At 47.0% G+C, this 27471-nt stretch overlaps 11 protein-coding genes across 11 annotated transcripts; 5 read left to right on the top strand and 6 right to left on the bottom strand.

Annotated features, from left to right (window-relative positions):
* Positions 1–1093: 1093 nt before the first annotated feature.
* Positions 1094–2933, top strand: A1O9_05266 (uncharacterized protein; the record flags this gene model as incomplete). Its single annotated transcript, XM_013404485.1, has 2 exons — positions 1094–2455; positions 2505–2933. 2 exons carry the CDS (start codon positions 1094–1096, stop codon positions 2931–2933), a joined length of 1791 nt encoding a protein of 596 aa, XP_013259939.1.
* Positions 2934–4664: 1731 nt separating this feature from the next.
* On the bottom strand, positions 4665–4898 carry A1O9_05265 (uncharacterized protein; the record flags this gene model as incomplete). Its single annotated transcript, XM_013404484.1, has 1 exon — positions 4665–4898. One exon carries the CDS (start codon positions 4896–4898, stop codon positions 4665–4667), a length of 234 nt encoding a protein of 77 aa, XP_013259938.1.
* Positions 4899–6205: 1307 nt separating this feature from the next.
* A1O9_05264 (uncharacterized protein) lies at positions 6206–7114 on the top strand (the record flags this gene model as incomplete). The annotated part of the gene is made up of 1 exon (XM_013404483.1): positions 6206–7114. One exon carries the CDS (start codon positions 6206–6208, stop codon positions 7112–7114), a length of 909 nt encoding a protein of 302 aa, XP_013259937.1.
* A 1128-nt stretch (positions 7115–8242) lies between these two features.
* Positions 8243–9446, bottom strand: A1O9_05263 (uncharacterized protein; the record flags this gene model as incomplete). The annotated part of the gene is made up of 2 exons (XM_013404482.1): positions 8243–9105; positions 9152–9446. Coding segments are annotated over 2 exons (1158 nt in total), but the record flags the coding sequence as incomplete, so codon positions are not given.
* Positions 9447–12369: 2923 nt separating this feature from the next.
* On the top strand, positions 12370–13100 carry A1O9_05262 (uncharacterized protein; the record flags this gene model as incomplete). Its single annotated transcript, XM_013404481.1, has 3 exons — positions 12370–12667; positions 12728–12768; positions 12828–13100. Coding segments are annotated over 3 exons (612 nt in total), but the record flags the coding sequence as incomplete, so codon positions are not given.
* A 538-nt stretch (positions 13101–13638) lies between these two features.
* On the bottom strand, positions 13639–15249 carry A1O9_05261 (fumarylacetoacetase; the record flags this gene model as incomplete). The annotated part of the gene is made up of 6 exons (XM_013404480.1): positions 13639–13929; positions 14002–14066; positions 14116–14191; positions 14243–14593; positions 14686–14763; positions 14833–15249. The coding sequence occupies 6 exons, from the start codon at positions 15247–15249 to the stop codon at positions 13639–13641; spliced, it is 1278 nt and encodes a 425-aa protein (XP_013259934.1).
* Positions 15250–15932: 683 nt separating this feature from the next.
* A1O9_05260 (uncharacterized protein) lies at positions 15933–17480 on the top strand (the record flags this gene model as incomplete). Its single annotated transcript, XM_013404479.1, has 3 exons — positions 15933–16747; positions 16798–16984; positions 17052–17480. The coding sequence occupies 3 exons, from the start codon at positions 15933–15935 to the stop codon at positions 17478–17480; spliced, it is 1431 nt and encodes a 476-aa protein (XP_013259933.1).
* Positions 17481–18209: 729 nt separating this feature from the next.
* Positions 18210–20436, bottom strand: A1O9_05259 (uncharacterized protein; the record flags this gene model as incomplete). The annotated part of the gene is made up of 7 exons (XM_013404478.1): positions 18210–18616; positions 18688–18958; positions 19018–19549; positions 19605–19756; positions 19823–19893; positions 19941–20131; positions 20189–20436. 7 exons carry the CDS (start codon positions 20434–20436, stop codon positions 18210–18212), a joined length of 1872 nt encoding a protein of 623 aa, XP_013259932.1.
* Positions 20437–21394: 958 nt separating this feature from the next.
* On the bottom strand, positions 21395–22867 carry A1O9_05258 (uncharacterized protein; the record flags this gene model as incomplete). Its single annotated transcript, XM_013404477.1, has 1 exon — positions 21395–22867. The coding sequence occupies one exon, from the start codon at positions 22865–22867 to the stop codon at positions 21395–21397; it is 1473 nt and encodes a 490-aa protein (XP_013259931.1).
* Positions 22868–23622: 755 nt separating this feature from the next.
* Positions 23623–24204, bottom strand: A1O9_05257 (uncharacterized protein; the record flags this gene model as incomplete). The annotated part of the gene is made up of 1 exon (XM_013404476.1): positions 23623–24204. One exon carries the CDS (start codon positions 24202–24204, stop codon positions 23623–23625), a length of 582 nt encoding a protein of 193 aa, XP_013259930.1.
* A 986-nt stretch (positions 24205–25190) lies between these two features.
* On the top strand, positions 25191–25814 carry A1O9_05256 (uncharacterized protein; the record flags this gene model as incomplete). Its single annotated transcript, XM_013404475.1, has 1 exon — positions 25191–25814. The coding sequence occupies one exon, from the start codon at positions 25191–25193 to the stop codon at positions 25812–25814; it is 624 nt and encodes a 207-aa protein (XP_013259929.1).
* Positions 25815–27471: the final 1657 nt, after the last annotated feature.

Raw genomic sequence — 27471 nt, 5'->3', positions numbered from 1 at the left:
TCCCCTAAAGTCTCTACCTCACTCCTTAGCAATAAGGACTCCTGAGAGGCCTCGTCCGCGGCGTACGCCGTCACCTGAGGCCTCTCCAAGGCCAATATATACGCTAAATGAGGCCCCAGCGTCTACAGCCCCGCCAGTACTAGAGGCACTACGGCCTAAACGGCGTAGGCAGTACACAGCCAGGTTCACTGAGGCGCGCGAGCGAGGCTATATAGGTGGTTTATAGGAGCAAAAATGAGGTATGGGATGAGGAACGGGTGCTCATACTAATTTAGGTGTGACGCCGTTTAAAGTTGCATTAGTGCATTCTCTTTCTTGGCATTCGCTGGCCACATTCGCTGCCCCGATACAGTCCCGTTGAAAGAGACAGAGATCTCATTCATGCTCGAGTGTTTTCCAGAAGGCAACTTAGTCGAGTGCGCCAACAGTTTTGCTTAGACTTGAGTTTAGTAACAGTACGCCACCTTCCACGACTGCGAAACGAATCACATGAATCTTCTCATTCATTGTTCGATGATGATATGCAGAGCGATGAAGTGGGGACGGAGGACTACAGAGTGCCACCACGGAGCACCAGCACGGAGCCTAGCCTAGCCTGATTCATAACCCGACGCGGCCATGCCCGTTTTCGGGTACGTGCAGTAACGTTTGCACAAGTCTTACTACAAGCCGTGGTTCGTCTAATTCCTCCAAGTGGCTAGCGAAACTTAGGCGGCTGAATGATGTTCATGGAGGATGACTGTATAGTTTAGCGCAAGGATATAAGTAGAAGGGAGGGGGCTTGCTGGTGGTGGAGGATGGACTCTTCCTGTATTCGATACTTCACTCTTACCACCGTTACTGATTGGTACAAATTGACATCACTATCTTCATGCCTCATTTTTCTGAGAATCAAGAACGTCTAGAATACAGGGAGGCCAACAAACCCTATACCATTGAAAGTCGTATCAATTCCGTGGACAGACCAGGAAAGCTTGACACCACTACCTCAAATGTTCATCATGTTGCTCCATCCAGCTCCACAGCTGGATTTTTCCAAAGCCCTCCGCAGGTTCTCAACCAGTATGAAGATGATACGGCTCTACGACGCGCGATGAAGCTCTTCCTACCACACGGAGTGCAAGAGGCATTACAAGCCGATCTCTCTGCTTTTGGTGAACGTGTTCTCAGTCGTCAGACGCTTGGCTGGGTTCTTGAGGCTGAACGTAATCTTCCCTACGTCAAATCGTGGGACACCTGGGGCAAGCGTCGTGATGAGCTCATAACTAGTGACGGTTGGAAGAATTTGCAGCGGATGGGAATTGAAGCAGGTATAGTTGCTATCCCATATGAAAATTCCTTTCAGGAGTTCTCGAGGATCTACTGGTGCACAAAATACATCCTATGGTGTGGAAGTAGTGCGTGGGTCAACTGTCCTAGTCTCATTGTTGACGGGGTGGCAAGCTTGTTTCGCGAACATCTGAGTGATAACACACTTGGGGGTGAGAGACAGGTCTTACAGGATGCGTATACTAGGTTGTTATCAAGAGACGGCGAAAGAGCATGGACGTCTGGTCAATGGATGACAGAACGACAAGGCGGAAGTGATGTGAAGATGACCGAGACCGTTGCAACATATGCACCAAACTGTCAATCAAATGAAGAAGATGCGCATGGAAACGCGCTTGGTCCATGGCGCTTAGATGGATTCAAATGGTTCAGTAGCGCCACGGACGCTAACATGGCAATTCTCCTTGCTCGGACTCAGAAAGGAATCAGTCTATTTTACGCACCGATGAGACGAGCATTGAAGGAAAAGGATGCCATGGGTTTTGACACTGCGTCGAACGGGGTTTATATTCAAAGACTGAAAAACAAACTAGGAACGAAAGCTTTACCAACGGCAGAACTAGAGATAAAAGGGATGCGGGGTTGGTTGGTAGGCGAAGAAGGTAGAGGAACGAAGGAGATTGCTACGGTTCTTAATGTTGCAAGAGTTCACAATTCAGCTACGGCAGTTGGACTCTGGGGGAGAGGCCTTGGGATTGTCAGAGCTTTTGCCCGTGTTCGAGTGGTGGGCCGAAGACCACTGTATGAGAGAGCAGGCTTTATGCGGAACCTTGCCCGGATGCACGCTGAGTATCGTGCAAATGTTCTGTTTACTTTCTTCGTTTCTGGACTTCTTGGTTGTGCTGAGCAAGAAAAAATCGCGAAAATGGATGGTGAGCAAGGGAAAGGAGCGAATAAGATGGGAAAATTACCGAACGTGACAGACACCCCGATGGCAGTTTGGCTTTTACGGATTTTCACACCGCTACTAAAAGGGCACTGTGCAAAGACTGGAATCACAGGTCTCCAAGAATGCATGGAGTGTCTAGGTGGAATAGGCTACCTTGAAAACGACGATATGCAGTTCAACATAGCCCGACTCTATCGTGATGCAAATATTGTACCCATCTGGGAAGGTACTACTGATGTGAGTTTGCGGTAATCTCGTCAATCTCTGTACTGACAAAGGTGCCCAGATGATGGCTGACGACGCCATTTTACGCGTCTTATACGGCAAGAATCGAACAGATGTAATGAGAGCCCTGTCCAAATGGGTTACCGAAGTGCTAGAACAAAACGCCGGGCATGGTCCTGACATCCAAACCGTGGCACGTTGGTGGACCGACTTTAAGCAGACATTAGTCGATCTCCCAAAGTTAGACGTTGAGATACACGCTCGCGACATCATGTCAAGGCTTGTTGACATTGTGCAAGGCTTGCTTCTAATCATCGACGCAGCAACAGATGGAAATGATGTGGCACAGTTGGTAGGGGAGTGTTGGTTTTCAGGCAAGTGTGAAGGTATGAGTCTAAAGCCAAGGAGGAGTTCCGCCAATTTACAGACCTCGGACATGAGGATTGTCTTCGGGGAGGCCAGGCTTAATTCACCCCGCGCAAAAATATAGTTCTTGTTATAGGAATTTAGAATCAAGAGTTTGTAAATTCACTCTATTAATATTTTCTGCGACAGGCATTGAGTGTTCCAATGCTTGCGTTAGTCCGTCACGCTTACGTGGCTCCGCCGGCACCTAGCAATGCAAAGAAGGGTGGAGATAATATTGACTTATTTATGCTCTCGCAAAGTTCTCCTGCCGCAATCAGCTTGTTTTATATTGCAAAGGTTTGCAGGGAAATACTGAATTTCAATACAACCGGGTGTACTAATGTTCGTCGAGTATTGCTACAAAAAATACTTATACAGTGAAAAAGTAAAGCTGAGGTGAATGGCTATTAGATACGACACAGATAGCATAATTAATTGAGCAGGTAATGATAGTTGTAGAGCAAAGTGTCTCTTTTGAATCACAAAGAATACTAGACAATATGCGGCACCCTTATTCCCTTAGCATTGTTTCGTTGAAAGGATAAGCCACAATCATCCCCACGCATGCCTAGTGGCTTTGTTATTTAATAAGGATATTTAAATCCTTCTGGGATACTGGGAAATCTCTTTCCCTTATTAGCTAACTTGTTCTGCCACCTTAGCGTTAGCATGGTGACCATGGTAAGCACCACAGTGAGTGTATTTAGTGCTATAACAACGACTATGCCGAGAAAATAATTAAGTGCGTCCTTCGACATTGTTAGTATTTCTATTTTCAAAAAACGCTCCTTTATAGCTCAGATCGACCCATTGACGGAAAACGAGGGAATAATAAATACCACCTACAGCGCTAGTCATGACTAAAACTGCCGTGACCACTGCTCGCTTAGAATCACAAACAATACTGTTCTGTTGGTAAGCTATTACTGTTGGGATTACTCCATTAACTCCTACCATTCCTAGGAATGTTCTAATGTACCTTGGGGTTGGGCTCTTCACAAATGATATGACGCAAAGAACGGTAATCGCAACGCATGCTTGGAAAATGACAAAAAGTCCTCGAGATTGCAGTTTGTCTGCGAGCCGCGCAACAGCGAATGGTTCAATAACAGCGAAATTGGAAAGAGGCGCTGAGAAACGGAAAGCCAGTCCTAACGATTACGATAATCCATCCTTTAGGACAATCGTAACTTCGAAGGAAGAATTAAAAGAGTATACCCCAATACCGGCCGATATATACATAAGAGAGAAGGGGCCACACCTTCCAATCATTCAATGAATCGAAGATCCGTTGTAAGGAGGATTTCTTTTTTTTTTTTTCGTTCCTCAATCTTTTACTACTCGATCCAATACAAATTGCTTTACTTCTAGGGACAAAAATTTGTCCTGCTCTGACGCTGGAAAATCGACGATAACGAACCAATTATGATGGCGACGATGCTAGCGAGACTCCCTTCGTAGGAAGTTTTGGTAGCACTTTGAATAAAAGCGTACGCAAATATGTTCGCGAATGCTGTTAATGCTGCTGAAGTGGAATAGCAAAAGGCTCATCTCTTTTAGACTTCCCATTTTCATACCAGGAAGCGACCAGATAGACACCTTTGCCATCATTATATTTGCATTCGACAGATTGATTCTGGCATCACCCGGGGTAGAATCCAGCCTCAGATATACCAAGAATTACACGGCAGATTGATAGACCAACCAAATTAGACAGACAGCCAATTCCAAGAGCTACAAGCACCCAGGCAAACGTGATTCCGGTAACCCAGTTTGCTACTCCGACACTTTGCATGAGAGTGTTGCTTGGAATCTAAAAGATTATATATCCAATGGAGAAGACGAGTAGAGCAATAGAGACTCGATCCCCTTGGTCCAGGTCTACGTTCTCATCTAGACCAGATATTGTAGCTACCGACATGTTGCTACGATCCACCAGAGATGCAGTGTAGAGTAGTCCAAGTATCGGTACAAACCGTATATCGGCTATGCGAAGGGCCTTTTTTTCAATATCCAGCTCTTCAGAGCCATTGGAAGCGAGACCCATCTTCGGTCTCGCTCATCCCTTCCAGATGAATGCTGCCTTCTTCAGACTGAACAATGCTTTCCTTATGTGACATTGTCATGTAGAAGTAAAGGTATCTTGTGGGAGTCTGTAAATAAGCTTTAGGAGTAGGACGCAGTGTCTTGATAGGGAGTGATAACTAGCTAACTTATAATTGCTTGATACATGCCCTAGGTACATATGTCTTTCCAACATTCGAGCTCGTGTATTCCTGGCACCCGCAAAATCTCCGCCTGTTGGATACAGAGTTCCAGACAAGGTCTCTTAGTGCACGGACCGTATCCTCATAAAATTAGACTGCTTGCAACAAGACGGTCACCTACAGGCCTAGAATGTGCACGCATGAACTTAAGACTACTTCTAAGTTCTAATGAGTAATCGTGGCACGAGCTTGTGGAAAGGAAGGGGGATGACAGACAGACGACGGATGCAAAATTACTACAAATATCCGCTTTCCGCAGCTCACTCAGCCCATGAATTAGGCGAGGCATAGTAGAAAACTGTTGAGAATGAATGGGCGACAAAGCCATATTGGGTTCCTAGATGTGAGTAATACAGTAAGACCTATGGTTTAAAGCATAGAAGAGAACACCTAAGCAGAAAAATAGTGATACTATATGATCTCAATATGTACCCTCTCTAAAGTCTATTTGCATCAATTTAGACAACGGAGAGGTGAAGTAGTCGACACTACGACCTATATTTTGGAATTGAATGAAAATTTGAGGAATGCCAGGCTATGCCGTCTGCCAATGAATAAGCAATGCTTCGCAGTGACTAGCAGTTCTGCAACAAGGGTCTGCCACGCCGCAAATTCTAGCCGAAAGAATAATCATGGAATGGACGCCTAATATAGAAGTGTGGGGACGGCGTTGTGGCCCGAAAGGGCCACGGAGACGGACACCAAGACGACGGCTAATGAGCTGCAGGGCGGACCAAAACGTTAGACCAATAATATTTAGTTGGCTTGCGACTGTTGCGTTAAACCCCCAGCGAGACGTTGGAAACACTGTTGATCAGTCATAATCATCGCAAAGGTAGTCGACAATGAGTGAACCAATGACATATGGTGGACATTGCTAGTCAGAAGACAAGAAACCACCCTGGCTTTTCGGACGTGTTGTGACTATAGAAACACACTTGGCCATTAGCATTCAATAATCTAGATGTGTTCTGAATCTACATATATCCTATCTCTACACAAATGAAGCGATATTTCATATTTCATATCTCATCTTTTCTCCGATTCAGAACACAACGCAATTAATTGTCTACTACTCCAAATCACAATGGCCACTTGTACTGCGGCCCGCATTACAACAACAAGAAACTATCTGAGCTCCGACAAGCTTGAAGCACCAAGCCCAGCTTCTGTCACCAATAAAATTACATCGCCGCAGAATGATACCGAAACAAAGAAGTTATTCATTCCATCACCTCCCAGGTTCACCGATAAACTTGAAGAGCGCGAATACCTAAAGGGACGCCTGGCATTGGCCTTCCGCATCTTTGCTCAAAATAGCTTCGACGAAGGCTTTGCTGGACATATCACTGTGCGCGACCCTGTCGATCCTACTACATTCTGGGTGAATCCCTTTGGCGTTGCGTTTTCATTGATGAAGTCTTCGGACCTGATACTCGTCGATCACGAGGGACACGTTATTGGTGGCGGGCCAAACCGACTGCTGAATACTGCCGCATATCTAATCCACGCCGCAGTACATAAGGCTCGTCCTGACGTAATCTGTGCAGCCCACTCACACAGTCTCTATGGTCGCTCATTCTGTGCCTTGGGCCGGCCAATTGATATTATAACTCAGGACAGCTGCGTTTTCTATAATGATTTGGCTGTGTATAATCAATTTAAGGGCGCCGTGCTTGACGAAAAAGAAGGTGAAAATATTGCAAAAGCAATCAGTAACAAAAAGGCATGTCTTTTGCAAAACCACGGTATTTTGACTGTTGGGCAGTCGATAGAGGCTGCGGTCTTCTGGTTTGTGAGCCTCGATAAGTGCTGCCATGGACAACTCTTGGCGGACGCCGCTGCTGGGGGGCGGAGTGAGGTCACAATAAAGATTGACGATGAAGATGCAGCTTTTACTTACAAGGCAATTGGTAGCCCTCAAGCTGGATGGTTTAGTGCGAAACCTCTATTCGATGCGATCGCCGAAAAAGTGGGTGATAAATACAAGCACTAGAACTAGGATCACTCGCTTGCTCCTGGAATGTATTTCGCGGAATCCAACCCACAATTAATCACGAATTAGCAATCTGAAGGCGAAACTGCTTATTATTACTTTGATTTTCAGCTGGATATGTAGTCTTGTGGTTTTATTCCAGCAAAGTCTTCCCGATTTCTCATGGCTTAGGCATCAAACACAGCAGTAAGTACAATAAAACTTTCATGGCCTTAGAGGTCACTCAACTATTAATTTACCAATCAGTTCCACAACCGGCAATTTTGATGGCAAACTCGTCAATGTCAGCACGTAGTTAAATGCGATCGTAGATTTGATAGGAGGCTAGGCCCAAGCAGTTCGAATTGCTGTTCTACTTGCTGGCAATATCCGAGGCTTCTTATGATGCGCTACCGGCGGAAAAATTCTCCAACGTACCATGCCACTCCATGTCCTAGTGCTGGCTTTTCCTCATGACCGCAAGCAGCTCAAGAATTCTGAGCTTATTTATTGAGTTCTACCCCCGGTGTGGAACAGTTCTGTCGGTTGGTTTTGAGGTTTAAATCCTTTTGCATATCCTGACCAAAAATCCAAATAAAATCCACGATAATTCACTAGAAAATGAAGTAGAAAAAAAGAATTAAAACTATTTACATACGACCGGCGGTAGTGGAAAGGGTAGAGAAGTTAGAAATATAGATTCAAAATCTGTCATACACCTGCGCGGAATACACATAAAATTGAATTTAACAAAGGGCTAGTTAAGATTCCGTTATGTACCCACTCAGATGAATCTTCCGGGAGTCAAATTGTCGAAAGAATTAAAATCGAGGTCGAGGAGATCGAGGGCATCAAGGTTGGCAGGGCTCAAAAGGGGCAGCTCCGTTCCTTGCTGACTCATGTCTTCGGACGTTGCTTTGGTCGATTGTGCGCTATAATCAAGGAGCCTGTAAAGACCATCGTCATCGCCTTCGTCGAGAACATGCTCTTGATCAGCGGGATCGACCAAATGCTGTAACGCTTTTGCATCTTTCTCAAAATCCCTAAGGGCTGCTAACTTGAAGAGTGAGTGTAAGTAGGGTTCCAGGAGGAAATAGTCCTCAAAAGACCTACCATTTGGGCCGAATTTCCATATAGTTTGGCTTGTCTGTCCAGAAACAAAAAGCTCATCTGAACGGCCAATTCTGACATTTTCTGGATGCTTTCTTCCGCCGAAAGACAGTGGAGACAGTTGATTGTCCCTGCCACAAGCGAGCAGTAGGCGTAGAACGAAGACCAGGTGGGCATCTTTTTCTGAGTGGCATATGACAGGGTATGAGTGAGATCTTGCGCGTGTTGCCAATTATTTTGGAGGCTATTAGAGAGAAAGTCGCTTGGAAATGGAGCATCATTCGGGCCGTGTCGCCGTTTTAATACGAACGGGTGTTGTAATATGCAATAGCAGAGGTGATAAAGAATGTGTGAGAATATGCACAGCGCGATTTCGTTCGAATCTTCGCGGCCACCAGAGCTCCAGCTAGTTGGATCAAATGCCTGACGTTTGTCAAAGTAAGTTGAAAGTGAGTCTAGTCTTGTGATCAGTTTAGCGTATTCTGAGTTGTGTGTCCACGGTGATTCTATTTGGGTTTGCCAGCTCTGCTGAAGGGAGAAACCCGCAATACAGCTTAAAGTTGATGTAAGCAATATAACTCTGGCTAGGGCGCTAACATTACCTAGCTGATCTGCGGGACTCTCATTTAAAACTTTTAGTGTTGGTGAATCGTTCGGCAAACAGTCTCGGAAAGTATTTTCTGGGCATGGGAGGCGAAGCCTCAATGCCGAATCTGGAAATAGCCCAGTACGACTTGTACCACAAGTGCCCAATCTATCCAACATATAAATTGACCACAGTGTCCTGCGGTGCTCTTCTCGGGTTGAATTCGCCAAATTGGGCGGCTCACTCATCAGGTTTAGCGACTGCGCAATGCTAATCGCCATACCAATACGAATCCACGCAGTCCGATAGTTGCATCCTAGCTGTGTTATTTAAGCAAATGCCCGATTATCTAGGGAGCTTACCGACGAATTGATGGATGGCGAGGAGGATGGTTCCTTGTACCGTACGGTAGTCCGGGCCACTCTCGCTTTCAAAGCACTCCACAAGGATAGCACGCCAGGCCTGTGCTGCGAATTCATTGGATGCTGAACATAGACTGCCTTTGTAGCATGGATCCTGTGAATATCGAAGAGTACTGGCAACAATTGCAAGTATGAGATATGGAGGTAGAATGCTCCTAGACAAGTCTGACCGGAAGGTCTCCTCGTGAAACATCGAATACGGTTGACCATGACAATATTTGAAATATGTATCCACCGCGAGTTGTTGGCTGGTACTAGTGAGCATTCTATTTAAAGGGTTGCCGTGTTTAGAAGACCACCCCGGTCCTCTAGCGCATGCCTGCCCCTCAGTGGGCTCCAAGTCATGGTTGAATTCTATAGCAGGAATAAAAGAGGTTCGATTGAAAGAGTTGGAATGAATATTATCAGCGGAAGAGCCGAGTTCATTTGGAGCTATATCGTTTGGTCGACACCTGTCATCAGGTTTGAGTCACTATCAGCAAAACATCTTAATCGAACGAAATCTTATTACCTTATTAGATCCTCTTCAATGAGGATTTCGCTGACCTCTTGACCGTCACCAATATCAAAAGATGGCTGTTGAGTAATCAGCAATACCATTAGCAGCCAATATTTCAGATTGAGCTCACGAAGTAATTATGATTCTGTACCAGAAGTATTTGCGAAATGGGGAATTCTGGCTGCATTGTTCGCGGATACTGAGGATAAATGCACTGTTGGCCGAGACGGGCGCAGAAACCACATACTGGCCGTTCCCCGTAACAACGGACTTTCTTTCGTCTGTTTTATTCTTAGATGGTGGATTACAGTGAGTAGAGCAGATTCCGATAAGCTTTGAATTGGGGGGGATATTTCAAATCAACTAACCGGCAATTCAAGCAAGCTCGATGTGGACGCTTAGCGCCAATTGAACTAGTCAAAAACATGTTCGAATATTAAAAGGTTTTCGATCTGAAAAAGTTTATCGTCCTTGTAACAAAGACTGGCTTGGGAAAGAAGAGCGGGGACCGAGTATGTAGATTAAAGAAATCAACAGAAACATGCCCACGGTGGGCTACCCCGCCTTCCACCTCCGCAATTCTCGCTTAATTTATGAAGGGATTCCCGAAACGCCTCAAACCTGTCTGATGTAATTACTGGAAGGATATTCCCAGTCAAGAATATCGCAAGTAATGACGTAACTACAAAAGGTAAACTAAACGTTGGGGAAATTTCTGATTGTGCTAATATCAACCATTTAAAGATTCTAGTGGTCAAACATTAAGTTTGACAATTACTATAAAAGAGTGCACAGAGGTTCCAACAGAAAAGGACCAAAGGTCAAAAGTTGTGGTTACTGATCCCTGGTGATTGCTATAGTTGTTGTATCTCCAAAATTCGCACTTCCTCCTGAGCATTGAAAGCCTCATTTTATGAACGATCGTGGACTTATTCCATGTGCAGAGCTGTCCATATTGTGAGTCATCCATCTTTCCATTCCATCTTTCCTAGTAAGTCTCTCTGTATATTTCCAGATATGGTCTTTAGCAAGAAGTCCGAGTCTACGAATTAGATCTTACGAAGATACTTATAAGCGGCTGCGTTTGATTTGCAAAATTTTTGCAACTCGTTTATTAGAGCATCCAAACCTTGTTTCACTCTCTAGGCATAATCGTCTATTAAGACAACAAATGCCTTAAAACCTTAACCCCTCTTGGGATCAGGAGAGGAGATAGCCGCAGATCCTGTCACGGCAGGATGCCGCTTCAAAGTCGAATCAACTTCAAACTGACCTAGCACATCTGGCTTAACTGTAACAAGCATAAAAACTTTGCGCAGGACTTACCTATCAGCCGAGTTAATCACATCATCAGCTCTTCCTACAAACCAGAAATAGCCCATTTCATTCTTCTGCCCCTTATCTCGGGTGAGGTACAAGGTCTCAGTCTTACCATTCACGATAAGTTAGTGCTGTGGCCTAGAAACGCAGCGGTTTTCGTCAATAGAGCTATCGAAGATACTGAAGAAGCTCTCAGTTTCACTTAGTGACCTGATTTTCAGGGCTATACCCCCTTCTTCACCTGGAGAGCATTATCTCCCATCCGCGTCGATTACATTTAGCGGGGTACTAGGTACAGGCTTCCCCATTGGGCCTGGGCTGAGCAGGTCAATCGTTCAAGTTACCGCAAAATAGGATAGTTTCGGTTTGACTATAGCAATCATGAATATTAAGTTTCGAGAGTTGTTTTCATTGACTGATTACTTCAGAGTTAAGAGCTTAACCTGCTGCTAAGTATTACTCAAGTGACTTTGGGGGATATAATCGGTAATAATCTTTCGAATCTCGAAGCGTACGTTGGCGCCGTACTAGAGGAGAAGCACAAAGCGTAGTAGTAGGACATCGATTCAGAATGCTTAACAGGCAGTGAACGCTGAAAGGTTTGCAGTTATCGAAGATAAATAAGGTAGCTCCGTAGTTCCACACTCCGAAAAATGAGTACCCTACCTTTCCCCAACCTAATTAATTAAAGAGAGATTAATCACATATAAAGTATAACGTACCCTGGCCCGCACTATTCCAAAAGAGCTTCCTAGGTTCTAGCTGCATCCAAAATTTACCGGTATTGCTAAGTGCTGTCAGATCAGTAGAGAGCCCTAGAATTTCCTATTCACTTGCTCAGTGGAATTGATACCTAGTTATAAATGAGCATTTTAGTAAGACTAGGCGTTCCCGAGGTAAAATCTATTACTACCGGATAATCCTAAGGAAGTAATAGAGGATTAAATTACATAACCCTAGGGATACTCTCTTTAGTATTATAATAATAAATCGTGTCTTCTAGAGTAGGCCCTCCTTATATAATAGCCATTACGAAAGGGTATAGTTGTTACGAACCCGGTTACGGATGAGGTCGCCACCCCAGGCACTCATGCCTGGGGACGGGATGGCAACCACTGAAGCGTGTGGGAAAAGCTCGTGAGGGCGTAGGCAGACACTAAGCACGGGCTGAACCGAGGACACCATCACAGTCACGTGGCTTTTTGGAGGCTTTATCGAATCGACCAATCAGGGTTGCACACGTCAAATGAGGGGCTAGATATTGAACACAAACAAAAAGAGTGGCTACATACAGTACAACACGGTAGATCCAGATGAAGAGTCTATATGTATACCAAAAATGCCTAGGGATAATCAAATATCTATAGATGGAGGCTTAGATCGTTTCGCCTGCATGTCATGCGACGAGCGAATTTTCACTTCTGAAAGCGCACTGCTGCAGCATTGCCGAAAGGCTACTTGCCATCAGGGAGAATGGTGCGAACGCTGCACGTGGCTGTTCGTGTCTCAATCAGCATACCAAGCACACAGGCGCGATTCCGATGTACACTGGGTTTGTTCAAAATGTGGCTGTGACGAGAGCGAAAAAGACCGCCTAATTTCTCACATGTCGGAATCCCATTTGTATTGCTTCGAATGTGGCTGCACCTTTGAGAACTTCAAGTCTCATCGTATGTCGCACCACAATCAATGCGGAGATTGTGAGCAAGAGTTTGACAACGAAAATAATCTGCAAATGGTAAGCCTCGATCGACTAATAAGAATTGGGCTCTCCGCCTTACCATCGGTCTACTGTAGCACAAACAAATACATCTCCCTCGATCGAAAGAATGTCACGGATGTACACGCAAGTTTGCAACCGTCTCCGCAATGATGTTGCATCTCGAATCCGATACGTGCCCGTCAGGTATTACTCTCGGCGATATCGATCAATGGGCCTTTGGGTGCTATCAATCACGCTACTATACTAACGAATGGGATGATGAGTATAAGTACAAGTGCCCTACATGCGGGAATGAATTCGAATTTGTCAGCGGATTGTTTCAACACATTGAAAGTCCTTCTTGCGATGCCGACTATATAGGGTCTATGGAGAAGTTGAGAAAATACCTTGCCGAAAGATGCTCTGTGCAGATTGAAAGGTGAGCCTGAAATTATACATAACATATTTTTGAGACTACAGTGATCAGGGATATATAATCACAAGGTGAAGCTAAATACCTAGATTAATCGACAACGAAAAACCTAATTGCCATCTACGGTTTCATCCTAGAGAGTGATCGAAGGCCGCTTTAACCTGAGCTTGAACTGAGCCTTTGGCTGAGCATCACTGAGCGCTGCCTGAGCAAACACACCGAGAGCCTAATCTGGCCCCTTGCGATCAGCTATACCTACCCCTCAGAGAGACATCCTTAGCTAATTAAACCTCATTGTCATACCCTACCCCTCTGCTACTGCATAAAATTCCTTATGCATCGCAAAAATTCGCAAAGGAAATTTATGGTTCGACACAGACTGGATTCGTTCCGGATACGCAAAATCCCCTTCTACTTGGATATCAGGCGTTACACTTATTTAAATTCTTTCATAAATAATCCCCATCTATGTCTCAGGATTCGAGCGCTGGAAGTATCTGTCCGCGGCAATGTCCAAATCCGACGTTCCCTTCACTTGACTTCGCTTGAGCAGTAAACTCAACAACATCTCCGTCTTCAAGGAAGGTGCGGCGCACTGTGCCTATGGAGGCATCCAGAGCTGCGAATTCGGTTCCTTCCTTTTCGACTAGTGAAAGTTCTAGGAGACACGCAATCTGCTCCCTTTCCGGACCTGAAACTGTTCCCGTTCCTATGAGATCTCCGGTTCGTAGGGGACAGCCACCGCGCGTGTGGTGTGCAATCATCTGTTTGGGCGATGGTCAGGAGGGCCTGACAATGAAGGGACGGGGAGTATGTTTCAATTTGTGCTCACTTACTTGTGCGAATGAGAAGATGACGTTGTTTGTATTGCCTTCTACCATGTGATATTTTTGCGAGTCCACTGAGAGCTCAAATCAGCTTCGGTTGTGCAACGGGTCCAGTTCACTCACCCTCCAGAGACGCTCGAATAGGAAGATTATATGCCGATTCAGTTTTCTTTTCAGTTAGATATTGTGCCAATTGGCGCTGGAGGTTGTCAGCAGGTTCCCGCGGAAATGCCCATTTTGGCCAACTCACTGGCTCCTTTGGAGCGGTGCGGAATGGTTCGAGCGCATCGAAAGGGACTATCCATGGCGAGATCGAGGTACCAAAGTTCTTCCCCTGGAAAGGCCCCATGATGGTTGCTTCAAACGCTTGAATATCTCGCGCCGACAAGTCGTTCAACAAGACAAATCCAAAAATATGATCCTCGGCCTCGTCGACAGGTATTGGACTTCCCAACTCGTTTCCATGGGAAATGAAAGCTGCGAATTCAATTTCAAAATCGAGTTTTTGACAAGGTCCATATATAACCTTGTCGTCCACTTTCATTTGACCATTGGGACGACGTATCTTCGTGCCTGATGGAACCACCGAGGAGGCGCGACCCTACGAAAGCTATCAGCTCTTGACTGGCGATGTCTATCTCAGTGATCATAGTGTGACGCCTAAGCGCAGATTCATCAAGCAGTCTTACTTACGTGGTATGCGACAGGTAAATGGAAAAATGCTGGACAGAGTCCTTCGATTCCTTTACCGGGCGCAATAACATTTGCACACTGTTGTTGGAGTTCGACTAATTAGCTCCAGCGTCTTCACGTTTCGGATCGTGGGAGACTGCAACTGACATTAACAGCATGGTGGAGTCCCACAAAAAAGTCGGTATAGTCGCCAATGGCCATCGGTAGGTGCATTGTAACGCTGCTCAATGGAGTGAGCGCCCTCTTGCGACGTTCCTCATTGTCTCGCAACACATCCCCGTACTGAGTCTCCTTCTGCAAGATTTGTTGTACTCTACTCCTGACCGCACGATGTACGCCTCTTCTCAAGGCAGCGTATGCATTCAAGGTTGTCTGTTCGAGTGTGGTGGCATCGAATTTGAGATCTGCGAAGACTTCATCCTGCGCCAGGACTTTAAGATCAAGCACATGTTCACCGATGGCAACGCCAATGCGTGGTCCTGTGCCATTAGTGCTGAAGATACCATATGGCAAGTTCTGCAGTGAGAAGTCTGAGTCCTTTGACACCTCAATCCAGGACCCCATTTTTTTTTTTTCGTTTCTCTGCCCTATACTGTTGCTTCAGAGCAGCAAGGCAGTTTACCAGTTATCTACATCTCGAAATCTCGAAATCTCGAAAAGTCCATGCAACTTTTCCGCTGTTCTTGGTAATTTTTGCAGCCCCGCGGGTCCGGGTTGTGTGGAGCCAGACGCGGAGTGACTTGTCAGTTCCGTTGGAAAAAGACGGACGCGGGTTATCATTCTCCGAATCCGTGCTCTGGACAACACTCAGCTTTTTCGACACAAATTGTTCGCCAAAAAGACAGGTCTAGACCAAAATCGTTATTCAAGTCATATACCACTTGGGTATATCCGAATCCATGAACCCACCTCTATGGATAATTCGCTCGGACAGCTGAGACACGGGTAACCACCCCACGGCATCCCCAGATTCTGCAGCTCAAGGGTCCGTCCCCTTATGCTGGCGGTTATATACCCTAGACGCCTGACCGGAGGCATGCAGATTTCACCTTTGCAAAAACTCAGAGTACCTGCATATATGCGACAGCATGGATCCAAAGATGGAACCCACAGCCACCCATAGCGAAGAGCCTCCGAGTGAGAAGGCACAACATGTGCCCGTCGATGCGACAGTCTCGCATCTGTACAGGGGTAAGCACAACCTTGACCTGTGAGCTTGTGACGAGCTTGCTAACGACCCTCAGAGGATGATGAGGGCAGAGTCCTCGAGAGGTTACTGCTCCCTAGACCGACCGATGATCCACGAGATCCCCTTGTCAGTGGCATCCCTGGAAATCCCATGCACGATCTCTACTAACACGCGAAATGTGCAGACATGGCATCTGTGGCGAAAGTACCTTGCATTGTTTGCGAGCTGCTTCTTCGTCTTCCTCTCCAATTATGTCACACTTGGAATTAGTCCCATCCTGTTGAATGTCGTCCAGGAGTACAACATCGACTTCACCAAAGCTGGCTATTTGATCAGTTTCCAGATCCTCTCTTTGGGTCTGGGAAACCTATTCTGGATTCCTGTTGCGGCAAAATACGGCAAAAGGCCCGTCCTCATCCTCGCGTCTTGCCTCTTTTTCGTCTGCAGCGTCTGGTCGGCTGTGGCAAAAACTTATGGCTCGCAATTCGGGGCACGGTTCATCCAGGGATTTGCTGCCAGCTGTAGCGAAGCTCTAGGGCCTGCTGTCGTGGCAGATCTGTTCTTCGTCCACGAGAGAGGGTTGTGGATGGGTGCCTACATCTTAATGTTTACGGTTGGCTCGTCCTGTGGTGGCATTTTTGCTGGCTTGATTGCAAATGCAAGTCCGAACTGGCGAATGGTCCTTTGGGCAAACTCCATATTGGCTGGCGTCCTGTTTTTGACCATGTGCCTGTTTGCATCGGAAACCAACTTTGAGCGGCCGCCAGAGAACGAGATGGGAGAAGGCCTGGAGCCCTCTGAGTTACCCGCCATCCGCGCCCGAGCCAACAGCAGCTGGCTGAAATCACTGTCTCTCACAGGGTGGTATGATAGGTACGGAATCTTGCTTGCTCTTGCTACTATACTCCTAACCTCATTGATAGTAGTCAGTCACTTTGGTGGCTTTGGTGGCGGCCTCTACTCACTTTGCAGTACCCGGCCAACATCTGGGCGACTCTCGTCTACGGCGTGACCCTGGCCTGGATAGTACTACAAAGTACAGCCAATGGAGTCATTTTTCCCATACAATACAATTTCTCCCCCTTGGCTGTGGGCAACATCGCTTGCGCAGTAAGAACTCTTTCCTGTTCTAGACAATTGTCTTGATATCCCCGGCATTCTTCTGACCACCACACAGTACCTAGTTGCGTCTCTCATCGGTTCAGCAGCCGGTGGCCCGGTCAGCGACTGGACCATCAAATTCTTTACGAAACGCCGAGGAGGTTATTTCGAACCAGAGTTCCGCCTGTGGTGTCTTATTCCTGCTTACCTATTTGGGCCCCTTGGTCTTCTCCTCTACGGATTCGGTATCGAGAATAACCTCCCGCCAATGGTCCCAATCGTGGGCACTGCCATCACATGGGGTGTTCTATGTGCTGTATCCACCATCGCCGTGACCTATGTGGTTGACTGTTACAGACCTCTGGCTGGTGAGACGATGACTGCTTTGACAGCTGCAAAGAACACTTTCGCCTTTGCCCTCTCGTTCGCGGTGTTTCCGTGGTTTTTAAGAGACGGATATGCCAAGGTGAGTCTGGCCCTCACACGGTCGCACTGTCCAAATTGAATTGTTCTCACGGCTGAGTTTTCCAGGTGTCTGGATGGAACACTCTGATTGAAGGCTTGATCTTCCTCACTACGATACCCATGTATATCTATGGAAAGAGGCTGCGACTATGGTCCAGCAAATTGAGGATCTGAGAGCGCAAGATCAACCCCCGGCTAGGTTAGCTTCTGCTGCATGAACATCAGCCGGGAAGCTGGCGATGTGGCCGAACTTGGACGGAGGTCGTTAGCAGGGAAGGCCAAGAATATTTAGCAGGAGACGTGGAAGGCCCTGTTCTCGTCCGGCTAGAGACGTTGAAAATTGTGATTGCCATCAGAATCTCCCCACACTTTTGTTCTAAGTAATGATCGTTGATCATGTCGTGCATTCGCTTCGAGATCTGACTTACTAGCGTACTGTTGTTGAGCGGCCGCTTCCTGGGAGTTCAAGAGGCTCGTCAGTGGTCTCAGATGGCCACGGATCGCCATTTACAGCTGTGTCACAAAAGAGCTAGAATTCAGGAGTACGTTACGGCGAATCCATTCCGCGCAAGCCACCCTCAGGACAATTTCGTCTTGAGCGCATCATGGGCTAGTATTCGTGGTTGCTGCCATGGATGACAAAGCTGGTGAGGAACAATGGTAAGTTCCAATTGTCACTTCCTCCTGGCTAAGGCGACTATTTACTATCGCGTCAATGTGGTATTTCGCGAATTCTGCTCTCAGCACTCAAACAACGTGCTAAGGCTGCTCACGAAGCATCTGCCCAGTTCGATGCCGCCACATCTTCAGACCTGTCCATACTTGCTGCACCAGTACCTACCCCAAAAGTGCTGGCCGTGGCACCAGTCAGCTCCTCAATGTTGAAGTAATCAAGATTCAAAGGGCTTGTCTCAAATAGCGAGAGGTCCGGCAGATCGCCGCCAGGGAAAAGCTCAATCATTTCTGGGTCGAGGATAGGCTGGAATATATCGATATCGAATGGGTTGCTTTCAGCGACGAATGTATCTGACAGCTGGGATGTTAAAGCCGAGAAGATATTTTGTGGATGCTCTTGATATTGTTCTTCATTGCTCGGTGGAAATTGCATTGTAGAGGCGTTGTGCGACCAGAGACCATGAGCAGCGTGCTGCAAAGGGATTTTTTCCTGGCCTGGACCTGGAGAAACCATAGTATTCAAGGTCAGCATAGGTTTCTCCTGCTATGTCCAGATGCATGTGCTATCCTACCTTCGTGTCGACCTGGACTTCGTAAGCGGGACACAGATTCGCTTCCACTGTTCCCCTGCTCGATTCCAAGATCTACCTCTTCACCCGACTTACTGACTCCATCACTGTCCTTCAAGCGTAGGATTGCGTTGAATTCGAGTATAGAGGCTTGGGCGCGCGGTGCGTTCAATTTGAACCCGGTCAATTTTCGAGGATCTACGAACCTTGGTTCGTTGTCGAGGATAGTAGGATGCTTTCTATGGCCATTGTACAAACAGCGCACGTAGATTTTCTAAGGTAGAGACATTTCAGAAGTACCCTGGCCTTTTGCGTATGAAGGTAGGGACTTACCAGTAGAGCGGCGAATTTCCAGTAGCCCGCTATCGTATGTAGCATTTTGATATTGGCTTTGACATTCGCCACTGCTTTTTCTCGCACTGCTAGATTTGAACAGAACATGAAGGGTAGCTGAATCGCACAGCCAGCATATGCCGCATGAGATATGTAGCTTGGCATCGCACTCAACCGGTCAGAAGACCCGAGGACGGCATCTATAAGTGCGGAAGCTGAACAGGCATGTTCGTAAGCAACTTGTGCCGATAGCTGGCGTGCTGCCAGCCAATCCTCATGCCCACGGCCCCAGCAGAAAAGGGGAACTATGGATGCATGAAGAGCACAAAAGGTTTGATGATAGACAATGTTCATCATCAGGACTTTAGGTAGCGCATCAGGTGGTATTGTTCCGATCTTGGATGCTGTGAGCTGGAATTCGGGGCGCAGTTTGCGCCACCAGTCTGAAAGCTTCTGGTCGAGATCATGAATGCCTGAAATCTTTGAACTGAAGCTTGGTTTGGAAGACTTAACAAAGGCGATTGCAGTAGACCTAAAATCAAGGTCAATATTGATCTGACCAAGGCTGCCTCTGAGTCTTGACTCACCAGATTGTGAGGATCTTGATCAACTCGGCGTACATTCCGCCGTTGCTTTGGTCAGAGCTGAGAGTTATTTGTGGGCTCCGACACACGCCGATCTCAAAATCTTCTTCCGGCCAAGGTAATGGCAAGTTGTCCATGTTTGTTGCTGCTTCAAACTGTGACATAGACGCAGAGGTATGGCAATGCATGAGGTAACAAGCCCAAGAGCGGCGTCTCCTTACCTCACAGGTCCAGGGATCCTGTGGACGCCGAGGTCCTAAGCCTATGATATTAAGCAGGTTGCACGCGCTGCCTATGAATGTGTTAGCGCAGGCACATGATGTCAAGGATGTTAACTACCTTTGTGCAGATAACTGAGTCTCCAATCCCCTTGACTGTGCCAGAAGAGGGACAAGTTGCAGTGCGTGACGATACTCTCTTCCTGGATTTCCTGGGCATCGAGAAAGACCAGTTTTCCCGCTCTCTGGGCCCATTCTACCATGAAACCGTGCTCTTTGAGCGTAGCCCCCCCACTGGCATCTCGATAAAAGCTAAGTGGGCGGTGTCAGCCAACCCACTTTGACACCCAAGAGTAAAGCAACACTTACTTTGCTGCAAAGGCGCATACACTAAGAACTATGTGTGACCGAGCAGTTCCTGCTACGAAAGATTCCAAAAATAACTTTTTGTGCAGAAGAAGAGCCGCATTGTATACATTTTGGTAGTAAACTTCGATCAGGATCGATATCAAATGCCTTGGAATTCCATGGTACCGATCCTCGCCGAGGGTGTGGAGTAACAGATTCAACGGAGGCAACTCCTCAGCATTGTGCAATGCAAAAGCGCCATGATTCATCCTGTTCTCGCGACGTGCTGAGGTCGAGGCTGTCGAGGAGAACTCACTAGTGGCTTCTAAGGAGAATGGTTCACGAGAAAGGTTGCTTTCGTAACTTGGCGAAGTCGAGGCCGCCGAGGGCAATACATCAGCATTCTGTAAGGTGAAGGGTCCATGAGCATGATTGCCCCCCCGACTTGTGGTTGCTGCCGGCGAAGAATGGTTGTTTGCGACAACTGAAGTAGAGGATTGCCGTTTGAGACCACTGCGTGGTTTGCAAGTGTTGATGCTGTAGACACAGTTGTGCTTTAAGCGTAAACAACGCTGGCATGTTGGTCTCTCCCCGGTACAACGTATCTTTCGATTGTCAGTAATGTATGCTCAGATCGCCATCTCACAAAACGTGGTTTACAGATTGGTACCTTCTGAGCCTTGCAAGTACTGCAGGCTTTCCTCGGCCGCCCCGATTCTCTCAACATAACTATTGTCCGCCACGGAGGTCTGTACTAAGTCAAGTTGTCTAGAAAGGCAATTACCGTGTCTTAGGTCGTAGTATGGAGGGGGAGAGAGATTCAAGAGTGATGATACGAAACTAGGGAATAGAAGGGTTGCATCGAGTTAACGGACGCAGAATGGTGGAGAGACACGGAAAATTAGTCTGGCGGGGTTAAAACTTTAAAAGCTCGTGCAGGTGCTCGAGCTTAATGGTTACTCCTTCAGCCGAGGTTCTCCCCTTTGTCTCCAATCCTTTCGTAAATCATGCCTGAGCAGTGGAGAAGAGCTGCTTGAGGTGGTAGGATATTGTCGTTTGAATGGCCAAGGAGTTATGAAACGAGCTTCAAGTTCTTCGTTGAACGTCGCCTCTACACACGTTGCTAGAGATTATAGAACAGTCACGAGCTATTGATCTCTGCGCGCTGTCTGAAGTGAATTTCGGATTCAAACTCGGGGTTAGTGAACCCGCAAGCATAAACGTACTCTATTCTGAAATATTCGTGATGTTGCCCTTGCTATCCCGTTGCTGTTTCCTCGTGCCTGCCAGCACCTCCACCATCCATTTGCGAGCAGCCTCGAGCTCTTCCATTGGAGCCTTCTTCGACGTCTCCAGGATGGCAGCTGTCGACGCCCTCAGTTCGTCTCGGAGTTTTGGCCAGTCAATGTGTGGAAACTTGCCCTCCGATTTCACGATTTTCCCGTTGACGAAGACCGTGTCGATGTCCGATCCATTGGCGTAGAGAACGAGTGCGCCGACAGGGTCGTGTACGGGAACCAGCCTGATCGAGTCGCACCTAGTTATCAAGATATCTGCACGCTTACCAGGAGTAATGCTGCCAATGACATTCTCCAGTCCCACAGCGCGGGCACCTCCCATCGTAGCCATTTCCAGAACCTCGGAACAGTAGCGCGACATCTTCAATGGGGGTCCGGCGCCCTTTTCGTGTTCGAGATGTCTTTGAGCCTGGATCAGCAATCGCATCTGCGCAAACATGTCTGCAGGGCTGCTGCAGCAGACGTCAACGCCCAATGAAGCAATGGCTCCCTTGTCCTTTGCCTTGAAGGCGACTGGGTGACTCATGCCCATCTGCAACTCTGTATCTGGGGTGGTGGAAATTCCGGAGCCGAATTTGGCTACATAATCCAGTTCCCCATCTGTCAGAGAGTTTCCGTGGCTGAGCACAATATCGCGACCAAGTACACCTCTCTCAGCCAACTGTTTAGTGATGCGCTTGCCCGGGTCCCATTTGCCAAAACTAATATGTCCCGTGATGACGGCAGCACCGATACCCCTAGCATATCCGATCTCGTCGACGAGCTGATCAATTGGCGTGATATCAGGTTCAGACAGGGCAAATCCAAACCGTAAGACGTCTTCAGGCTTGTTGCTCGCAAAATGCGTCTCCTTGATTCGCCGAGCATCGTCACGCCTCCAATCTGGCGTATTCTTTTCACGCTCCTTATTGACGTGAGAGCCTTCCCAGGCTGGATTTGCGTACATACAATAACAGAAGACCGCCCGAATTTTGGCGTCCTGCAAACCCTTTACCGCGGCATCTGCATGATCGGGAGAATTTTGAATGTGTGAATGGTCGATCAAGTACGTGATGCCATTGTTGATTGATTCGAGTGCCCCAGCGAGATTGCCGAGATAGGCATCGTGTGGGGTATAGGAGGCGCCATAGATATGCCTTAAAGCGAGGATATAATCCGACAACACATAATCAGAGGCAATGGTCCTTAGCTGATGTTGCCAGGTATGCCGATGAGTATCGATAAAACCAGGTGAGACAATGCTATTGGTGCCATCGATAACCTTGTGATCGGTGTGCTTCAGACTACGTCCAACCCCAGTTATGAGGCCGTCCTCGATCGTCACATCACAGTTGTCGACGTTGCCAATCGCAGGGTCAATCGACAAGACTGTCGCATTCTTGATAATGTAATTCGATCCCATGTTGGGCGACACAACGAGTCCTGAGAAGAGATGAAACGTGTGATTAACCTTGTCCCTTGCCGAGCACGTGGAAGAAGTGACAACATATATCTACATTGTATAACTCCGCCTCTCTGCGAAGCAGGATTTCGACAGCTCCCCACAGAGTTTCAAAGTTTAATTTCTGTGCTTTTGTGGAAAGCCTACTGTGGATACACGGAAAATGCTGTGATTGATCAACACATTGCGAGGTCGTTCCTTGGTGGCGAACTTCTCGAAGCCGACTCGTCAGTATTGTGCGACCAGGGATCCACAGAGAAAGCAGTTCGCCGGCTGGGCATGCTGAACCGCGAAAAGTACACTCCACACGGAATCGCAGAGGGTCCAAGCGGAACTGTTCAGCAACATGTGCATCCTCGTCCCCTACCGAAGTTTGAGCCGCTCGTATTCGAACCAACTGTTCCTCCTCGTGATGGAAGTACTTGGTACCATAGTCAGGATAGTAAGAAGCACGTGGTGACTAAGTAGGAAACGTACATGAGCTCCTCAATACAGCAGGGCTACGATTGCGGAGAAACACGGCCAAAATACGACTGTATGATAAATTGGATTTCTATGCTAGAGGCTTTCGCAAGCTCTATGAGGCATACAAGGAGTATCTAACACAACATTTACAAGCCATGTATCTGCGAAGCCTCGCAGCAAAGCAATCTGGAAGCAATGTGCTAGTACAACTTGATCGCATTCATCTTCTCCAGTTATCACCGCAACCAGGCTTATACATCGTTTCCACTATCTGGGAAAACCTGATGTCCAAGGGTACCCAAATCCTCTTTGAACCTCCGTCCACAAATCTCCAAGGGCTTACTATCCTGCAGAACAAACAACAGCCTCGCCCATTCCGTCTTACTAGGATTCCTCCACGCATGCATCGTGGCACGTTGAACAGCCACGTCTCCCGCAGTCAGTGTCGTAACTTGACCATCATCCAGCTCCATCTCAATCGTGCCATTCATGACGACGCCAAAGTCCAGACTCTGTGTCCGGTGCATCATGACCCTGTTATTAGGGCCAAAATCCACAATGCGGCAGACGACGCCGCCTGGTCTGACGATGGCTAATTCATTCCGTGCTTTGGCCTTTTGAAAGTCTTTGAGGTCTGCATCGTCATTGAGATCTGGAGGGAATGCTCCTGTCCATACAAGGGTGTGTCTTGTGTTCATTCCTCTGTATGCCTGAAGGGGCTCGTTGATTACTTCCTGTACAATTGCTCTGCCCTCAGCGTTGTGTCCGGTTATGTTGATAATTGGAGTTCGGAAAGGTGATGCGGGATCTTCGCCGTTGGTAATGTCCATCATGGTGAACGATATCTCCTCTTCTTCAATATACTTGGAGGTATAATAGTGAGATTTGAAACACTGAATGCAGGTGCGAGTCCTCGGCGTCAAGATCACCTAATAGACGTATATATATCAACAAAATGAAAGAAAAAAGAAAAGAACAAATCAAGAAGAACCCGGTTCTTGGGTTGTAATCCTTACCACTTCCAGCTATAAATGTCGACGAGCATGGCTTACGTCCCGGACGGTGATGACAAGCATTGGACTTTCAGAGGACCTTTTTCCGTGTCCTTCAGTTACACGGAGTGATCGCGTTGCTACCTTGAGATACCCCGCGGTGAGCATGCTCAGACCCGCGGAGGGTGATCTAGATGGAGGGCCGAGTTATTCACTTAATTTGCCATGTACCCACTGATTCTGGTGTTTTCCGAACACACTGTTCGAGACGAAATCAAAGCCGGTTCTTTGGTGGGGGCGGGGATCTTATACAAGAGCCGTGTCTCAAAATCGTTCCAAGAGGCACGGCGCACGGCGCACTTGGAATATGAGAGAGCCTAACAATCGGCGATGTGGGTCCATCAAAGGGCCGGAAAAGCAGCAGGGAAAAAAAGTTGTGAGTCGAATACGTGATAAGAAAGCGAGAGCTATCATTCCGGACAGCCATACTGCTGTGGATGTAAGGCTTGATACTAGATGGGGAGGACCGTCTCTTGCTGTATAGCATCTGATGTCGCAATAGTTTGCAGTCTCAGGCCACTAGTACTTTCGAATAATAGAGTTCCTGTCACACCTTTAGGCGACGATATTCTGGACTGCAAGATGACTAAGGAACCCTTCCTCTGGAACCACTCAGTCAGCCCATTTGCGCAGAAAGTTCGCATTGCCCTCAGGGAAAAGAACATACCATTCAAATTCGGGCCACCGAAAGGCGGCGGGACTGGAATCCTCACCAATCTTGATCCAAATTCTCTCAATGCAATCATCGCTGGGAAATTCCTACCCTTATGGATGGAGACTTTAATGTCTTTGAGTCGACGATCATTCTCGAATATATCAAAGACAAATACCACGATGTTCCGCCTCGTCCTGCTGATCCGAAGGCGCGAGCAAAAGCACGTATGATCGAGGATGTTTGCGATTCGCAATTCGAGCCGATCAACTGGGCTATGGGTGAGATTAAAGCATTCAAGCGTGCCGAAGACGAAAAGGCGGAAGAGATCATAAAGCAAGCAAAGCATCAGATAAAGCAGGCACACGTTTGCTTGACGGAGCAGCTTGGTGATGCTCAGTGGTTTGGAGGTGATAAGTTCGGTTGGGCGGATCTCTCTGGGTGGCCGGTGATCAACCGTTCAACGTCGTACGGTCTGGAACCAGAACCAGGCACTGCTCTCAGAGACTGGTATGAGAGGGCTAAGGGGCGGGAATCTGTGAAGTCGGTTTTCGAGGAATTTCTGGCTGCGACCAAGACACCAGCTCCGCTCGCAGAATGGCTCAATAATGGCTTGTTGATACGTCAATACCGTGATCATCGGTTAGAATGGATGATAAAATCAGGTGGCATTGATATCGTCGCAGCAGGTTTGGAGAAGAAAAACATTCGCTTCCAATGGCCTAATCCATTAGAGTGATGTTTGGTATTCAGTCATTGAATTGCCAATTTGCCACAAGCTTGCGTAGAGCCTTGATCTCATTCCTGAACCTCTGCGTAGAGCGCTGCAACAGGATGTACTTTCATTCACACATTGCAGACTGATGTGGAAAGACTCGAGCTACCCTCTAGTGGACTACAACTCTTGTCCTGTAAGCCCTGTCTATATCGCAGATCCTCTGCTGTTGCGTTGGCGAGGTTCTCCAGCAGCCTCAAACGTTCCATTCGATAGTCTGCGCAACCCTTGTGCGGAGCTTTAACCGGGAGCGATGAAGGTGACAATATGACCTCGCGACTCCATGAACGTCACTGTCTCGTTATTTTCAGCATACTCGAATGCCACCTGGTTTGGAATGAGTTGATCGTGAAGGCGAGGCTGAGCCAGAGCTTGACAAATAGTCATATTCCGATCGAGAACATGAATCAGATTTTTGATTGTTGATATGATGATACGGGACCCTCCAGCTGCGCCAATAACATAATAAACTGTCCCATTAGGAAATTCTAAGATCGTGGGTGTTATGGAGGATAGCGGTCTCTTTCCTGCTTAGATGTAACTAGAGCGAGATGGCATGTAGCCGAAAGCATTTAACGTTCCTGGAATCGAGAAATCATTTATTTCGTTGTTCATGATGATACCTAGTTTCGCAAATTAGTTGTGGAACGTCGTTAAAGGAGGTCCCGGAGACAATATTCGTTGATGAACGTGACCTAATAAAGTTGGTGTCGGCTGTCTTCCTGAGCGCCATAAAATTCACTAAGGAGGGCGATATAGCGCTTTATGCCCGAGTTTCTAAAAGTAAGAGATATTTAGTGATCGACTATAAGGATACTAGTGTTAACATCCTAGAGGACTTTCGGCCAGAGTTATTTAAACCTTTCTCGTGCGAAGTTAATGTTATAATCCGAGCTACGAATAGTTCTAACTAAGATAGGGTTCCTTAATAGAGTAGGTAATTAGAGAGGTATAACTTAGTAATAATAAAGAGAATACTATCGTCGGACTATATGTTACGGACCAGGCCACGGATGAGGTCGCCAGGACAGGCGCCCCACGTTCTAAGGGACAGTTTAAGGAAGGTCAGCCGATGGAGAACGAGGCTACATCACGTAACCGGGAGATACATTAATGCATTGATGCATTGGAACAATGCAGCAATGCACCAAAGCAGCACTTTAAGTATTATATATACACGCTCCTTCACCTAGATAGTATAGTTCGCAGTTAACTTCGTTAGTAATCCTAGACCTACGTTTTAGGATATAGTCCGACGATTATATATTCCCTTTATTATCTTGGTCGACACTCTAGTACCTACATCTATGTTTTAGACCGGGCAGCCCAGCAAGCCCTAGGCTACCGTGGGCTCGCAGCGCTAGGCTGCAACAGATGCTTATCATGAGCTTACAGGGCAAACCTTAATTTCTATGGGCTCGCTAGGCTCAGCCTAAGTGCTGTGGGCTCGCTAGGCTCGTACCTAAGTACTATAGGCTTATACACTAACTTTACTATTTATAGAACTTTTCTATTTTATAATTATATAGACTATTCTTAATAGTACTAAATAGTAGACTTAGTATTATATCGGTATTTTAGACCGTAGCCTAGCGTAACTTAATTTACTATAGGAGCCTAG

The sequence above is a fragment of the Exophiala aquamarina genome (assembly GCF_000709125.1).
Source record: "Exophiala aquamarina CBS 119918 chromosome Unknown aczIA-supercont1.4, whole genome shotgun sequence".
NCBI lineage: Eukaryota > Fungi > Ascomycota > Eurotiomycetes > Chaetothyriales > Herpotrichiellaceae > Exophiala > Exophiala aquamarina.
The sequence above is the reverse complement of the archived record's forward strand: the minus strand, read 5'-3'. Positions and strand labels throughout refer to the sequence as shown.